At 40.0% G+C, this 18,596-nt stretch overlaps 1 protein-coding gene and 1 long non-coding RNA gene across 2 annotated transcripts in view; one reads left to right on the forward strand and one right to left on the reverse strand.

The window, feature by feature from the left end:
• The window catches only part of EPAS1 (endothelial PAS domain protein 1), a 158,766-nt gene that overhangs the window by 25,484 nt on the left and 114,686 nt on the right, over positions 1-18,596 (reverse strand). The window contains exon 7 of the mRNA XM_006125477.4: positions 4,497-4,603. Within this exon, the coding sequence (XP_006125539.1) occupies positions 4,497-4,603 (107 nt within the window). The remainder of the gene's footprint in view (positions 1-4,496; positions 4,604-18,596) is intronic.
• LOC142828041 (uncharacterized) lies at positions 175-18,264 on the forward strand. Its single transcript, XR_012902963.1, has 2 exons — positions 175-310; positions 17,394-18,264. It is a non-coding gene; the product is annotated as an uncharacterized LOC142828041 (long non-coding RNA).

An 18,596-nucleotide genomic window follows, 5' to 3' on the forward strand; every position in this document is an offset into this window, starting at 1 on the left:
TTTGCCTCCTGACCCCCAAGCCCATGTACCCTAATTCCCTCACCAAGCCCACCAGCTTACCTTTTTCCACCTCCTCCATCTCCAGGATCAGGCCTCAGGAGGAGGTGGCTAATTGGTGCAGGCATGCTGCACTGCTCTACTAATGAGGTGGGTGGGCCTGTGCAGTTGCTCAGTCGTGTGCTTTACAGGGGACTATGCTGCAGGTGGATCCCCAGTGGGCCACATGTGGCCCACCACAGGCATAGAATTTTTAGGTTTGTTCTGCATTTTGAATTATTACTTTGCAGCCCTTCCAGGAGAAGGACAACAGGTAGGCATTTCTCCAGAACTAATTGTATCTTGTTTAAGCTTAATTACCTTTCTAAAAAGTACAAATATGTGTAATTTTATAGCTGAGCTAGTAACATTAGATTACTCACTGTGTGTTAAAAGTCACTGAACATAACTCAGGAGTATCTGCCCAGTTTCTCAAAAGGGCTTCCTCCTTCAATGAGGGCTTGCTGGTGCCCAGTTGACTGATCATTCATGGCTTGCTATATTCATATGCTCCCAGCCATAGGGATTTTGTTAGGCTTGTAAGCAGTTCCTGGAGGCGTTTGCATCAATAAGATGCAATCTGCCATATTTTCTGATAATGTAAAATGAAATAGCTATTGTTGAGGTTACTGGAGTTGCACTAACATACATTGCCACAGAATTTGGGCTGATGCCCAACCTTAGAAAGGTTGAATGAATCAGCTATGTTACCGTGGGACTAGATAAAAGCGTGTACATTTCCCCATACACCTTCAGAGGTTGCAGTGCTTTCTGAGTATTTATAGGGCCTGGCCCTACACAGTTGTTACTGGATGCTGTGTGTAACCCTACAGGGCTTGCAGTGGGATTATTTGTGTTAGTAATCCTTTCTGGGTCTTCCCACTAACTTCAACATGCCTCTGGATCAGGCCATAAATTGAGTACTTCAGTGATGCACAAGCATTGTGCTGGATCATCATGTGCATGGAGTTGATTAACTTCCTTAGAGCAAAGAGCAGCCCTCCATTGGCAGCATATTTTATTTCCTCTCTGGGGTGTGATTTCAAAAGTAAGTACACAATTAATATTGTTGAGCTATGGGATTTTAAAACAACTTAAGGTAGCATAGCCACCAGTTGTTCAGGATGCCTCCTAATCAGATATTGCAGCATACATAGCTTGTTTGTGAAGAGACAATATAATTAATTGCTCACCACTGTAAAAGGCTTAATTTGTTTTGAGGAATTCAAAATTTGTAAAAAAGACAAACTGGTCTGACAGCAGCAGGCTAATAAAGAACAAATATAACTGCTTCCTCAAGGCATTCTGATTAAAACTTGCATTGTTCTGCAACACAGATGAGTATCTTTGCTGTCATGCATTCTTATTAATAAACATCTGAGTACTTTACTTATTGGGAATGGCGAGGTCTAGAACCCCTGCTGTAAGGGCCCTTCCTGTTATACAATTGCCTGCTGAGGCCGATTATTATGTTCTTAAAACAAGCTAAAGTCACTCTGAAAGGGAGCTGGGGAAGATGATACTTGTCTAATACTGCATGCCCCGACATGACTGAGCCTTTCATTGCAAATGTATTTGGTAGACACATGTAGAACCTTCATTACATTGCTATGAAAGGTCTGGTCCAATGCACAGTCACAAAAAAATGTAAATCTGTATATTAGCTGAAAGCCTAGTCTCTGGGAGATTAGTATTAACGGTCATCCTGAACAGAGGAAAATAGAGTTAGAAATTTAAAGTAAGTGCACAGAGCTACAGAATCATCAGACTGGAAGGGACTTGGAGAGATCAGCTAGTCCAGTTCCTTGCACTCAAGGAAAGGCTAATCATAGAATCACAGAACACTAGAACTGGAAGGGACCTTGGGAGGTCACTGAGTCCAGTTCTCTGCCCTCACAGCAGGACCCAATACCATAGACCATCCCAGAGAGATGTCTATCTAACCTGCTCTTAAATATCTTCAGAGTTGGAGATTTCACAACCTCCCTTGGCAATTTATTCCAGTTTTTAACCACCCTGACAGTTAGGAAGTTTTTCCTAATGTCCAACCTAAACCTCCCTTGCGGCAGTTTAAGCCTATTGCTGCTTGTCCTATCCTCAGAGGCCAAGGAGAACAATTTTTCTCCCTCCTCCTTGTGACACCCTTTTAGATATCTGAAAACCGCTATCATGTCTCAGTCTTCTCCTTTCCAAACTAAACAAACCCAATTCTTTCAGTCTTCCTTCATAGTCATGTTCTCTAGACCTTTAATCATTCTTGTATTGAGTGTTATACGAAGTATTATATGAAGAAATTGTCATTAATTTCATGTCCCAAGAACTTGATTTATATTACAATGGCAGCAATTATGACTTTCAAAAAACAACTGAAAGTTTTATATACTAATTTGATTAAAACTATACATATTTCTGGTTATTAGTATTATTTTCCTTGGGGAAACTAAAAACTATGATTGAATGCATTTTGGAACACTAAATTAATGTGGTTAAATTACAAGACACCCTCCTCAAACAGCTCATGGCATTTTTAATTTTATATGGAGCCATTAGCAGTAGCATGTTGGATAGTCTTAGTAAAGTTATCTAGTGTTTGTGTCAGATCCTATGAACAGGGTTAGATTGGCGTAGAACTGGATCAAAACTTTGTGAAAATGACAATGATGGGGGGGGGGGAAAACCAAGCAATTCACCTCACTTACACAGAAGATAACACAACTGAACTGATCAATGGCTCAACTAGTTTGGAATCCTGTTTGTCAGAGAGGCCATATGCAGGAGTCACTGACCAATTATATCAGCTTAGTAGGGTTTTTTCATGGCTCCCAGATGGTGTAAACTGTTGTATATCCTCAAGCATGAGAGTCTGGCACCTTTATGTTTTTCTAACCTAGCTAATGTAATGATATTATTTTAATTATATTAGCAGCTAGAAGCCATGGTCAGAATTCAGGCACCTTGGAATTAAGCACTGCACAAACAGAGTGAAAAGGAAACAAACCCTTGCTCTGAAGATCTTAGCATTGAATTTAAGGCAAAAAGTAATAAAAAATAAGGCAGGTGCAGAGGAAGGAAAATGAGAGAACTGGTACTCAGAACATGCAGATAGTTATTTTTTAATTTTACTAAGCCATGTGTCTTAATAGTATCTTCCATCAGCATGGCCACTGCTTAATTTTGTCATATACAATTGTTTCTTTTTCTCTTGTTTGTTTGTTTTGCTTGTTTCAATGAAAGCTCCCTTGATAGGATAGGACAAACAAAAGTGGAGAACTGTAGTCTTGTTTTACAGATCTCTAGCATTTTTCCATTCACTTCAGTTTCTCATCTATATAATTGTTGTTTTAAAAATTATCTTCCTGTGGAATTCTCTTCTTCCCAATCATTGCTTCTTCATCTGCTGTGACCTCTAGTGATCATATTAGGAATGAAATCAGGTGATGATAAGCAGAGCTCGACAATTTAGGTAACCTACTTGCCACGGTCCTTTTTGTTTTAGGTAGGGGAAAGAAATAAAATGATGGGGGCAGAAGGAAAAAGAGAAAGACAATGAAAACAAGATAATATGTAGATTTTTCTAAGTCCTAATTTCTATATTATTGGACATCAGTATCTAATTCTGATTGCTCTAGTATGCCATTATTTCTTACCATGCTTGAAATTGACCATTTATTATTATCGCTTCCCATCTCTTATCCACTTTTTCAGCCTCTCAGCTGAGTCCAGTATCGAGTTAACTTAGGAAAAAAAAGAAGGGTGTGTCCTAGAATCAACATCCTACAAATGGAATTAGTTTCTATAATTTAGAGTGAAACTAATCTAAAATGACAGCTATAGGGCTTCAGGGGCACTTAGCACTTTTAAGTCCCCATGAGAACCTTCTTAATTTTTCTCATAGGGTATGTCTATACTTGCTCCCTAGTTCGAGCTAGGGATGCAAATGTAGCTGACCAAAATTGCTAATGAAGTGGGGATTTAAATAACCCATGCTTCATTAGCATAATCTCGCCCATGTGCTATTCCGCTTGCTAGCTGATTCGAACCAGGAAGTGTGCTCCGGGACACGTTTGTTCTAATCAAACCCCTTGGTTCGAACTAACGTTACTCATTTTTTGAGGAGTAACATTGGTTCGAACCAAGGGGTTTGATTCGAACTAACGTGTCCCGAAGCGCACTTCCTGGTTCGAATCAGCTGTTGAGCGGAATAGCGCGTGGGTGAGATGATGCTAATGAAGCACGGGATATTTAAATCCCACTTCATTAGCAATTTCGGTTGGCTACATTTGTATCCCTAGCTTGAGCTAGGGAGAAAGTATAGATGTACCCATACAGAATAAATGCGAGATGCATACCCAAGAATGCAACAACACTCCAATGTGCATTTATGTTTGTAGCTTGTTAGTCAGTTGCATGCATACTGTATTTTAGGTACAAACAATGAAGGACATATCAAAATAACTTACAGTTCTGATGGCTTTTAGTCATATTCTCTGAATCTAAGGCATGATAGAATTCATATGCAGAACGGCCCAGTAGCTCTTCTGGGTGGTATCCAATCAATTCAGTAATTCTTGACCAAGAAAAACAAGATTTTATTAGTTTCTCCTACTCTGTAATGTCATGTTACACATGTGTGTACACTCTCTCTCACACACACACACACACACACACACTAGATAATATGGTATTCAGAATAATTTGCTATTACCATACGCTGGGGGTGCGTCTAGACTGTCAAGATTTTGTGCAAAAGCAGCTGCTTTTGCGCAAAAACTTGCCAGCTGTCTACACTGGCCGCTTGAATTTGCGCAAGAGCACTGACTTTGTAATGTACAAAATCAGTGCTTCTTGCGCAAATACTTTCACGCTCCTGCTCGGGAAAAAGCCCTCTTGCGCAAGAATGCTTGCTCAAGAGGGCCAGTGTAGACAGGGAAGAACTGTTTTGTGCAAAAAAGCCCCGATGGCTAAAATGGCAATCGGGGCTTTCTTGCGCAAAATCGCGTCTAGACTGGCCACGGATGCTTTTGTGCAAAAGCATCCATGCCAATCTAGACGCGCTTTTGCGGAAATACTTTTAACCCAAAAACTTTTCCGTTAAAAGTATTTCCGCAAAATCATGCCAGTCTAGGCGCAGCCACGATGTCTGAACTGTCATAACCCACAGAACAGTCACTATTGGCCCCGATCAACTGACTTAGCTCATGAGTCTCAGGTTAGGGGGATGTAAAACTGCAGTGTAGCTGTTCTGGCTCAGACCTTGCCTCTGAAACCCTCTCCCCTCATGAGGTGTCAGAGCCTTGGCTCTAGTGCCAGGAGCCTAAGTCAGCTGATGAGGGCTCTGAAATGCAATGCCATATTGTTTGGTTTTTTTTAAATCACATTGTAATCATACCCTTAGAATACTTTCATCATTCATTTCTATACAGGCAGTCCCCGGGTTACATACAAGATAGGGACTGTAGGTTTGTTCTTAAGTTGAATTTGTATGTAAGTCGGAACTGGTACATATTGTAGGGGAAACTCTAGCCAAACATTTCTCCAGAGCTCAGTTTTATTCTCCCACACCTCACTTCCCTCAGTCCTTTATTATCAAGCTGAGGTGTCTGCTGAGAAAAGCTGCTCCGCGTCTCCCTGGTCTGCTGGGGGGGGGGGGGCAGCTAGTGCGGGGTTGCCTCACCCCATTTGTAAGTAGGGATCCGATGTAAGTCGGATCCATGTAACCTGGGGACTGCCTGTACTTGAGATTATTAAGGAAGTCATTAAAAACGCTATTTTCTCTCCACTACAGGTTGAACTTCTCTAGTCCATAACTATCTGCTCCAGAAACTTCCATTGTCTGGAATGATTTTAGTTAGTCGGAGGTCCACTTTTCATGGGTGTGACTAAGTTTCCTGTGATCCCATAAAGTTTGTTTACAGCCACCAGTCCCACCTCTCAGTGTTTTTTTTTTTTTTTTTTTTCCGGCTCTAATTTACCCCTAAATGTCTTCTAACAGGCCAGTAAGCAGTGGAAGTATTGGTAATGCTGCTAGAAAATATTGAGCCCCCTTTGTCCGGAAAATTATCTAGTTCAGAACTGGTCAGGTCCCAAGGGTGACGAACTAGAGAGGTTCAACCTGTAGTTCCATAGCAGTGAAAAAACCAACTACAGGCAAATAATTGCTTACAAGTTGTCAACAGTGTCTATTACTCCTGATGGGCCTGATCCTCCACTCCTTGAGCACCCGAAATTCCCACTGACTTCACCGGGAGCAATGTGTGCAAAGGATAGAAGGTTCTGCCTTCTATCTGCTCTTGCTTACATAATTCTTATGGCTTTGACTTTAAAAACAACTGTAACAGGATTAGTTCATTGCTTTGGGTATTTCATTTATCAAAATAAGGTACAAAGTAAACTAATGCTAGGAGAAATATTAAGTTTTCTTTTTTTTTTTTTTTTTTTTTTTTAAAACAGCTGCTCTGCTTCTGCAGTAAAGTTTCTCAACAAAAATTCCATGAGGACTTTTGGATTGTACTACTTGGATCAGGAATCGGCAAACTAAGCAGGGTTTACACAGGGAGACTGGTCTGATCTCAAAAGCTCAGAAATTTCTTAGAGGACCTAAATAATTATTTAGGACCATGAAGGATTTAGCTAGAGATATCAGGCAAAAACAGGAAAGGAGAGTTCATTTTAATTCAGTGTTTCCTAAATTAAATTTGAAATGCATGTAACTGACCCATGAAAAATGTTTAGAAATTCATCTGTTAAAAACTGGAAAAAAGGAGACCTCAGTTAATGAAAAAACCCTTATGCATCCAACAGCAAAGCAGTCATATCTATTGCACAGATTCTTTAACAAAAAAACATTGGTCTGTATTGTTTCATTCATAATACTCTTGGGTGACTTCTTCTATTCTTTAAACAAACTGCAGTAAAAACTTGGAAATTAACAAAAAACACCAAAAAACAATTGACTAACTCCTAGGTTGTCATAAACATTACAAAGCCAGGAAATTCAGACTTCAATGAATGCTCTGTCTCCTCTCTCTTCTCGCACGTAACTGCCATTAACATTAATGTGATCAAATGCTCAGCCCCATAAACTGCTTTGGGAGGAAGAGATTCTCCTCTGAATTGCTCCTATTAAAGTCCAGTGGATTTACACAGGCCTAGAAGCAGCACAACAGAGTGCAGACTCAAACTCTCGGTTTTGTAAACCTGTGCTTAGGAGGGGTTGCTATTGATCTAGGTGTTTTTTCAACGCTCTAGGGGAAAGTATGGCCCAAGCCATAAACATCTATAAAAAAATAGGTATACATAAATACTGCAAAAGCCAAGTCAATGCATGTGGCAGCCACCTCCATGGCCTCTTGCCCTCCCCCAAGCTAGGATTACAAATAAACTATGTTTATTAGTACATAGTTTGATAGCTGACACTGCTGAGTCAGGTACTTTATGCTGAAACATGTGGCCCACAATCCCTGAGACCCCAGAAAAATACATGTACCAAAGTTTTATTTCAGTTGAGATCACCCTTGATTTATATTGGATTAATTAGGATCACATCTGGCTCCTTTGTGGGGAGTCTACAGAGCTGTTTATCCACAGTTCTGGGGGATCCATAGTTGGGATAGATAGCTTGCACTCTCCTTGCTGATCATGGAAATGCTGGCAAGTGCATATGGAGGGTGTTCTATCAGAATTTGGCCCTCTAGTTGACAACCCATACACAGGATAGGAATGAATCCTGTTCTGTTAATGCACGAACAGCCATGCATCAATTCTCCTTCCTCTAAATCAGTGTTTCTGAAAGTGTACCGCAGAAACACTTTCAGAAACACTTTAACTGGCCGCCCCGGTTTATGTTCCTTTCGTCCTTTGCAGCCAAAGGGAGCTGGCCCACGCCACTTCCCATGGCTCTCCTTGGCTCCGTGAGGCTCCGGGGCTGTGGGGCCGGTACACAAACAAACTGGGGCGGCCAGTTAAAGTGTTTCTGAAAGTGTTTCTGTGGTACACTTTCAGAAACACTGCTCTAAATCACACTTCCTCAAACATGTCAGAACGATGTGGGTTTAAAACACAATTATTTTCTATTATTTCATTTAGTCAGTGAACAAATACAGCATCACAAACTCCAGCATTAAAAATCAGGGTTCCCCAAGAGTATGAGATCATCTTAAGAATAAGATTACTTTAAAATAAATTTGGGGTTCTTTTTATTTGCCTTCTGGTTTCTTAGTTTTTAAGGTGCGTTTGGGTTGTGTTTTCAAGCTTTCCTCTGCAACCAGGAATGCTGAAATTCTCAAAGGACTCAGGGCTTTAAGTAAAATATGAAATCTCAGGAAATTCACAATATTACCGTGAATGCTGCCAATGGTTACATAAATAAAGACAATAGTCAAAACCTGCTCTCTCTTCTTCAATGGAAATGCGCCGATATAGCTGGCCACAGTAATTTGGGCAATGGAACTAATTTCAACATGTAAATTTTTTGAGCCACCGGCACAGAATCAGCAAATAACGTAAGGGGGATTGCTACCGCACCACCTCAGGCAAGTTTTTACAATTCAGAAAGTTTGGGATCTAATACTAGCCCTCAAATATGGAAGTAGAGACAGGAGGGGAAAGAAATAAAGTTTAACAATAAAGCAAGGAGCAGACACTAATTTCAATAATGCCAGTGTAAATACAAAATTACTCCATCATCTTGAGTTACACCAGTGAAATTGATATGAGTCTCCCTGGTTCTATAGTAATGCACAATTTTGTCTGAAATTCAAAGATGGAATTTTTAGCCAGCTGCCTGCTAGTGCTGTGGATTTTAATCCCTTAACTCCTCTTTCAGTCTGTTCCTAGCTAACTTCCTCATTATATACATACCCTTATTATAGTTCCATGTTACAGCATTGCCTCTTGTAGTATGATCCTCAATTGAGTATGACAAATTGAATTAAATCAAATGTAATCTTTAAACTGTTGTGTCTCTAGCAAGGGGCATGTCAAATGTTCTTTTGATAAGATTAGCTAAAATGTACAAACAACATATTTTTAAAAAAAGCTCTCGAGGTTGGGTGTCAGAAAACTGCAGTCATGCCGTAAAAGAATAAATATTGAATAGATAGAAACTCTAAACCTATCCTAATTCACAGTGAAATACTACTTAAGTATGAAAATTTTAAAATAGCTATTTTTAAAAACTAGCTAAATCAACTGAATGCCCTTCTTAACTAATCTGTTAACAGTTCTAGGCTTCATTACATTTCTCTTTTTACATTATCAACTCTAGTGTAACTGTTTAATTTAAAAAAAATGAAGAGATTTTTATTTTTTCTCTCCTAAGAAAACTAAAATATGCTCAAGTGCTTCATGGATAGCTCTTTAAGTACAATAATGAGCACTACAGAAAAACTGTACCTTCTAGTTGTTACAGGAGTAAACTTTAAAGTTAGAGACTCATGTAATGCACTTTGGGGGTAGAGGAGAAGAGTTGATGCTGATAATTTTCAAAATTTTAAAAGCTCACAGGCTGTGGTCTTTGCAGAGATGGAAATTAGATTAGCCAATTCCATGCCACATTATGCACCAGATGTGATGCTAAATGTATCATCAGTGCTACATCACAGATAGCACCTAAGTCCATTTTCAGTTTTGTGAAAGAACATTGCATGCAGCAAATAGGTTGAATATGTGTGTCAAAAACACTACTGAATAGCTGCTTTAGTTTTGTTTTTGAGACAAATCCTCCAGTAGCTCTGAGTAGGTTCCACAGGAATCTTCTGATTGTACAGAATCTCAGATGAACATACAGAGCATAATAAATTGTACCATATCTTGATCCAACTAATTGTAAAGGAGGAAAGCATTTTTCTAGGAGTGTGATGTAGGAAGGAGGGAGGGGAGAGAAAAACAGAAGGAGAATCTATACTGTGTATATATGTGTATATATAAGACTAATCAACCTTTATACAATAACTAAGAAGTCCTTATTACTTTGGGTTTGAACATTAGGCAGAAAATTGATTCTTGTACAAGCTACAGGATGACTAAATAACACATTTTATTTTAGTGAAACTTTCATCTTTGAGATGAAAAGCAGAGTGAAGCAAGGATGTATTCTTGCCCCCAAACTCTGGCTATGTCTAGACTATGGAGGAACACATCTAGGGAACACATCTGCTCTTCTGACATTTTTTTTCAGAAGAGCAGATGTGTTGTTTCAGAAGCCCTGTATTCCTCATTTTATGAGGAATAAGGGCTCTTCTGAAAAACTTTGTTTTTCAGAAATTTGGCCCTCTGCAGATGGGCCAAATTTTGGAAAAGCCTCTTTCAAAAAAACAATCAGAAAAAGGTACGCAAATTGTGGAGCGCAATTTGCATACCTTTTTCCAAAAAAAAGGGGCAGTCTAGACGTAGCCTCATTGTCATCATCTTTTTGGTACTCGTGAACTTTGCATTTAAGAATGTGAGAGAGGGGGTGCATCTCCATACGAAACTGGATATGAAACTCTTCAACCTGTCATAACTTAAGTCAAAGACCAAAGTGTAAAAGCTGCTAATCTGGGAACTACTATTCACTGATGATCCTGCCCTCAAAGCTCATGATGAAAATCTACTACAATAAACTCACAGACCACCTTTTAAGTGCCTGTCAGACATTTGTGCTCACCATCAGTACACATCGCAGTTGTCTTAGGACAGGGATTCCACAAAATTCTTCAGTCACCTTAAATGCAAACTAACCAGAAATAGTGCAACAGTTCAGCTTCTGAGATTCTACAGTGACCTCTCACTGAGTGAAGACCTAGATGTTCATGTTGGAAAGGCTTCCACTACCTCTAGCAGAGTAACCAACAGAGCATAGAACTAAAAGCTTACCATTAAGACCACGATACTAGTATACCAAGCACTTTCCTCAGCACGCTTATGAATGGTGAGAAAACATAGATAATTTATGCTCATCAGGAAAAAAAGATTGAACAGTTTCCACCTATGCTGTTTATGTTGCATACTTAAAACCAAATGGCAAGATAAAATCACTAATGCAGATGCTCTTCAAAAGGCAAATTTACCAAGTGTGACAAGAGCACTCAAGCAAAGATGATTGCACTTACTGGGCTGGATGAGTAGGTTGGAAGATGGACGCACACCTAAGGATGTGCTATATGGGCAGCTATCAGAGGGAACAAGAACAACAGGATGTCCCACGGTTTCACTATAAAGACACATGCAAGCAAAATATGAAGGAATTTGGAATTGATCCAGACCAATGGAAAATCTTGGCAACAAACTGTATCAAAATGGAGCCATCATCTCCATCAGGGTATCAAAGTCCATGGCGAAAGCTGGTTCCTACAGCTTGAAGAGAAAAGAGCCTGCAGGAAGCGAGCAGCTCCCAAACAAGATACATACACTTGCAATAACAGCCAAAGATCATGTAAATCTCAGACTGGACTAATCAATCGCATGAAACATTGCAAACCAACTATATCATAGGCTACAATTTCCATTGACTCTTGCAGACAAAAGGATGACAATACAAAAAATTTGGACAGAACTGTTGATACGTGCTTTGTGTTCTTAGTTAACATTTTTATTTCAAAGATTATATGGCTGCTAATTAGAGGAAGAGTAGTAACTTTAGTTGAGAAATTTGGAAAGCACTTTGCTATCCCTTCTACCTTTCTTTTTTAATGTCAATACATATGGAATTTTTCTTTTAATGAACTGCCTGTTGTGTTTTATTACATGAAACACAGTTACATGCAGAGGGCCAATTTCTGAACTCAGTTATTCTGGAAATAACATATATTGGAATCCACTAAAACATCAAAAAGACATGCACTGGTCTGCAAGAGCAGAAATCAGGCCCAATTTCTACTTTATCAATGTATTTTTTAGAGCTGTTCTACTCCTTCCTTTGGAGCACTAATTTTTAATTGTAGTCAAAACATTGTGGGATATTAGTGAAGGAAGGATGGCTTTGTGGTTAAGGCACAATGCTAGGAATCAGATGATTTGGAGTCTGCTCCAATGTTCCCTCTAATCTTTTCCATACACGTGTAGAATACATTTTTATGTGCACTGAGGCATATGCAAATATGCGCCACCAGCAGAAACAAAAAACCTAGCTGTGGGCACTCTGCTAATCCACTGGGTGGCATCTGAATTTCTCCTCGGTGGTCGCATAAGCACACAGAGAACACTGAACTCTGCTCCTAAATCTGTCGCAGACTTCTGTGACACCTTAGATAAGTCACTTCACCACTTTGCCATTTAGTAAAATGCACGCATGGAAAATTCCCTATATCAAAGGCTGTTGTGTGGCTAAGTTCATTAAAGGTGAACTGTTTTTACTGAATGAGGCTTGCACTCTGTTTTGCTTCTTTGCAATATACCAAGACAAAGCTTTTTTGATACTTCCCCCAATTTTATTTTAGAAATATTATGAATTTAAAATATGACTGTTGGAGAAACACTATGCTGGTTATATTTCTTGTGAGATAGAAGTGATATGTTTGTAATACCTTGATTTCAAGGTGACAGCTCACTTTAAATGATCTCAGCCAAAGGAAGCAAAACTGAACAACAATACGTATGTCCCTTTTACAAGGCAGCAACGCAACATCAATTCATAAGGAGGAAATCTCAGGAACTTGGTCCTGAGCTGCTAAATTTGAAAGTCCACACACCAAGTCTCTAGGCCTGGTCCGGATAGTCCCGTGACAGAAAGCACACCCATTGCAGTTTGTATGGCTTCTGATCAACGCTTTCCTGCTCAGCTTCCTCTTCCTGTTTAAACAGCCCAGTCCCAGAGCGGGGAAGGGGTTCTCTTTGGATTCAAATCCAGCTGTCTTGGTTGCTGGCTATCTCAAACTCAATTTACTTTAGGGCCAGTTCCAGTGCTCAAATTCTCATAGTGGGCCAGCAGGCACCGCTCTCTAGCAGGGCTCAGGACAAGTGTCATCTCTGCATGTTTCCCTCCTATGCAGCTACCGGCTCACACCCCAAGCCTATGTGGCTCCCCAGTTCCGCCTACCACCCTAGGGTGACTTAACACCCCCCCTCCCCATGCCACCACCGTCAGCACAGCCGGGCTAGAGCAGCTTCCAGCTGCTAGCTTAGTGCCATTGCCAACATGTTCCTGTGGCCCGGAGGAGATGTGTGTGCAGAGCCATCTTGTCCATAGATTGATTTGGCACAGCTGCCCTCGGACCTCATTTTGGGGGCCCTCCAGCAGCTGCCCCAACTGTCCTATGTCCAGGATCGTCCTCCATACTCAGGATAGCCCATGGGCCCTGAGTGGGCTGAGGCTCGTAGCAGGCTTCTCCTCCCCCCCTCCCCCCCCCATTTACTGCAGACACAGGATCTGGAGGGGAAGTGAAGCTATGCAGCAGTCTGCTCCACTCTGCCACCATCTCCCAAGCCAGCCTACACTGGGGCTGGTGCGATCTACTTTCTGCTGCCATAGTGAAGCAGAGCAACTGGGCTGGTTTGGGGAGATGGCAATGGAGCTGAGAAGGGGCTGCTGCGTCACTCCGTTTCCCTGCAGCTCCTGCCACCATGGTGACCCCTGCTGCACCCTGTGCCAGGCCCACAGGTAATCCCTGAGGCCACATTCCTTGGAGGAGGGAGATTGAGGGAAGGAATGCAATAGGGATGAGGGGAGGCAGAGGAGCAAGGAGAAAGAGGCAGGGCAGGGGTGAAGCAGAGGCTGGACTTGGGGAAAGGTACAGACACCCCACCAGGGCTGCAGTGACTGACATGCCAGCAGCTGTGTGCAGGCCAGATTATGAAAATGTTTGGGCCAGATGGCCTGTGAGTCTGAGACCTCTGTCATAGTGGATCACAAGCTAAATATGAGTCAACAGGCAAACAGGGTGGTAGTAGCAGGAGTGTTGTCAGACACATGAAGTAATTCTTCCAATCTACTCTACACTATTAGGCTTCAACTGGAGTATTGTGTCCAGTTCCAGGAGCCACATTATAGGAAATATGTGGACAAATTAGACAAAGTCCAAGAGTAGAACAACAAAAGATTGGAAACACTAGGTTTATTTAGTCTGGAGAAGACTCAGAGGGGACAATAGTAACAGTTTTCAAATACATATAAAAGGCTGATACAAACAGGAGGGAAACATTCTTCTTATCCTCTAGGATAGAGCAAGAAGCAATGGGTTTAAATTTCAACAAGGACAGTTTAGGTTGGACATTAGGAAAATCTTCCAGCCAGTGTGGCTAAGCAGTGCAATAAATTGTCAGGGGAGGTTGTGTAATCTCCATCATTGGGAGATTTTTTTAAGCGTAGATTAGACAAACACCAGTCAGGAATGGTCTAGATAATCCCTAGTCCTGCTTTAGGTGCAGGGGACTGGACTAGAAGCTCTCTCAAAGTTCCTTCTGGTCCTATGATTCTGTAAAATCTCCCACTGACTTCAACAAGTTTACATTTCATCCTGTAATACAAGTGTGCATTGAACTAGCCTGCCAATGTACATTTTTGTTGTTGTTTTATTCCTGGTTAGTCTTATTACAGAATCATAAGTGTTAAAGATGGAAAAGATTTCCTACATGATTCATTTGGTCATATATCTTGTGTCTTATCTGACCAGGTGAGGGACTGTGTTTAAGGTTTATTCACCACAGAGGTCAAAACAGAAAATTATATAGGCATATTAAAATAGTTTCAGAAAACATACCAAGACCATGTGCCCTCTCCTACTAGTTTTATATGACAAGACAAATTTGTTGTATTATGAAAAAGAAAACATGTGCCATATATGCACCAGTTTCTCATTAAGCTGAGCATGTAGCTAGAATCAATTTGTTTAAATATTATATTATTTATATTTTTAAACTAACAATTGGTCTCAGTCTAAGGGTTGGGTGTGGGGAAGCCACTTTCATTTCTTTATTTGCATTCTTATCTAAAATAAAATTTATACTACAAAATTTGTCAATCTATGAAAAATAGACTTTAAATCCCCATTTGGTACCCTCTATTGATTGCATACATAAAGTTACACGTCTAATTTACCCAGTGTAAGTGAAAGCAGAATAAACCTCAGGTTTTCTTGTCTTGGCTATCCATCAGGCTATTGCTTAGTTACAGGAGTATATATGCCTCTCCCCTAACTGGTACTAACATTATCCGAAGTTCATGTTTCTTTTAGAATACCAGACTTATAATAATTCAAAATTTATCCTAAAATAGATTATCTACTACATGTTGTCTTCCCAAAGAATCGTTCCTTCCTATCAGCTTCCTCCAGCCCAAGATTATCAACTCAAGTTTACAGTCATTATGAAGTTACAAAAGCTTCAGAGGGGTAGCCGAGTTAGTCTGTAACTGGAAAAACTTAAAAACCAGCGAACAGTCTAGCAGCACCAAAGACTAACAAAACATGCAGATGGTATCATGAGTTTTCGTGGGCACAATCCACTTCTTCAGATGAAGTTATACATTCAAAGACATGCTCAGAGCCTGTTATTTCAGTAGGTCACTGCTTGGAAACCTGTATCTCACCTGACCTTCCAAATCACGCCATGCAGGCCCAATCTGCTCCAAGGGTTTGGAATAAATACCTTTGATAAGTTTTATTCTTGTCACATATGGTGAAAAAACAAGCAAGCGGCTTCTCTTTTATTTTTTTTTTCCCCCTCCCTCATGCCAGAAGAATGAGGTATCTAAAGATAATGTCAAGTTTGAAATACATTATTCTCTCATGTTTGGAGAGTACTGGTCCAGAGTATGGTTTTCCTTTGTTTAGCATGAAATATACAGGTGCAAGATTGTATATTTTGTTGCCATGGCCAACAAAGAAATTTGGTGGGATTATGAAACTCTAATCACAAATAATTTTCTTATGGTTCTTTCCATCAAGGAACATGTACATCATGATATTTCTGTGTATGCATCTTCCTAATGGCTCCACGTCTGAAGAGGCTAATGAGCATCAGTAATTTCACTCAAGTGGAAAAATAAATTATTCCCCAAATTGGCCTTTGTTGGACTAGAGAACTTTCCCAATGCAAAAGCATTATGCAGCTGAAGTAATTCCTTACTTAAATTAATGAAGTGTCTAGCTGATCAGTACTTCTAAATTACAGCTAAAATACTCCTTCCTCTAAACTTCTGTGCTAAGTGACATAATCAGTCATTTAACTGACATAGAAGTTGAATTCTGTTTTTTATTTTCATATTTTTTAGGTCAAATGTTTATTTCCAAGTCTATCGCTTCTTTGAAGCTATTACCAAGGTCCCCCCATACACTTCCATAGACATTCATTCATGTACATAAAGATGCACGTGCCTTTCTAAGAGCAATTTACAAACTAGGTATATCATAATTTTTATTGCAAAAGAGATAAGGGCAGGCCTAATCTATTCCAATCTACAGTACATAGGGTTTATACAACATCTACCGCTGTGCCATCAAGAGTAAAACACAAAACAAACAAGACGACTTATATTAAATGAGTTTCTGCACCAGTCTCGCAAGCTATGGATAATAAGCTACCTAATACTCCATTTATCAACAATTTTATACTTAAGTGCTGTTAGTCACCACACTGTTAGGTTGTGTGTTGCTTTGTGAGAAAGCAAGATTGGAAGAGTGAGTTTAGCTGAAAGTTGTGGGATGTCTGGTCATTCATCGTTTCTGTTGGGGTGAATTTCAATCAGTTGCTGAAACAGCCCCGTCTCTTTCCTATAGGAACTTCACCCTTCAGGTAAACACTTCCATTCTTCCTAAAGGAGCAGAGTTGCCTAAAGTAGTTGGGCTGGTCCTGTAGGCATCTAACTAATTTAATGATTTGAAATTAAAGTCTTTAAACTTAACCTTTTGTTCAGTGGAGAACTTTTACTGGAGTAACCATCGTATAGCAGGGATGTGCCCTCATGAGTTGTACTTCTGAGGAGGCAAGCTGCTATATTCTGTGCCTCTTAGAAGCTTTTTCGAGGTTTATGCCTTGAAAAAGACATAATTCCAGTCATCCAATCTGAAGATAGTGAGGATATGTGATTGAGACCAGGTCATACTGGTAACAGATAAGATAGTTTCCTAGCTTGCCACAGATAGTGATTTTCGTGGCTGATGATATGAGAAAGTCTATATAAGTGTAGAAGGACTCCTATACTACAAATTGTTAAAATAATCTGCAGACAAATATGCTCCATTAGATAATAAATGTCCCATTGTAATCTCCATTTTATTTAGAGTTAGCTCCAGTCAACAACTTCTCATCTATGTGCTGATACTGGCCAGATTTTGGGACAGGTGATGGTGGTGGTGTGTGTGATGCAAAAGATAAATAGAATCAATTGCTGTTTGCTCATAACTTCTGTTTATAGCATTAAGTCTCACAATTTATCCCTGCAGGTAAAGGAAGATACTGAATAGTTCACAAGAGAGGAATGATTTTTACAGTACTGCAGAGATGTCCTATCAGTACAGGAGTGGCTGTCAATCAGTATCCTACAGGCCTCAAGAAAAATTCAGTCAATTTCAATGGTTTTCTTTGATTCCTACCAAATGGCTTACCCAATTATGGGATGTCTCTCTTCTGCCTATGTCAAAAGCTACCGAGAAGCCTAGGAGCAAGATGACTACAGAGATTTCCCCCTTAGCTACTGATAAGAGGAGACAATCCTTCGCCTGTCAAAACCAGATTTGCAAAGAGTTCTTTAAGTACCATTCATTAAACAGTTTTTTTTGTTTTAAATATTTTCACAGCTGCCAGTCAGCCAATCCTGGCATGCTTTTTGAGATATAGTGGTATCTACTGGTTTTTGTATTGCATCTGTACAAAGACTAAAAGAGAAGAGTCAAATTCTCCTATTTCAATGAGAGCATGATCATCTCTGTTAAGACAACAAGAAAAAACTGTTTTAACATGCCTTCATGTTGGATGCCTTCTGATGTTCTGGTATCATCACCCAAAGAAGTGGCAATTCAAGTCATTACAAGCTGATGTTGCATCAACCCCTCATATATTTTATGTTTTGGATGCTTTTAATGACTTATAAGTCATGACTAGCCTTTGAAAAACAGGCTGAATGGCTACATTATTTTTGCCTGAACTAAAACATGAGCAAGAATTTTTGTTTTAAGAACTATCATAATGCATCCAACTCAGATCAAAACGTTCCATTTACAAAAAACTCTGTTCATAATGTGTGTTTATTTTCAGATACTTTTCCTTCCTTGGTTTGTAATTCCAAGAGTCATTAAAAATGCAGTGACCTCTCAAGTCTAGTCTAGGGGCTAATAATAATATGATGTCTCCCCACCACCAATATTTCTAGTAGGTTGAATGTTATTGGTAGGGTACACAAATGCCACTTAAAATCCACATACAATTAGACATAATCATTCATATATGTTAAGGTTAGGGAGAACCCTTGTGATCATCGGATATTCTGTACAGCAGTGGTTCCCAACCACCAGGCCACGGACCAGCACTGAGCTGCAAACTGCTGGCGGCCGGACTATGGCACGTTAGCAGGCCCGGCCATGCTCTGAGGATTGGCTCGGCAGGAATCTAAGTTCCCTGTAAGTTGTGCAACAATGCAGTCGCACAGC

This window comes from Pelodiscus sinensis, chromosome 3 (genome assembly GCF_049634645.1).
Source record: "Pelodiscus sinensis isolate JC-2024 chromosome 3, ASM4963464v1, whole genome shotgun sequence".
Classification (NCBI taxonomy): Eukaryota; Metazoa; Chordata; order Testudines; family Trionychidae; genus Pelodiscus; species Pelodiscus sinensis.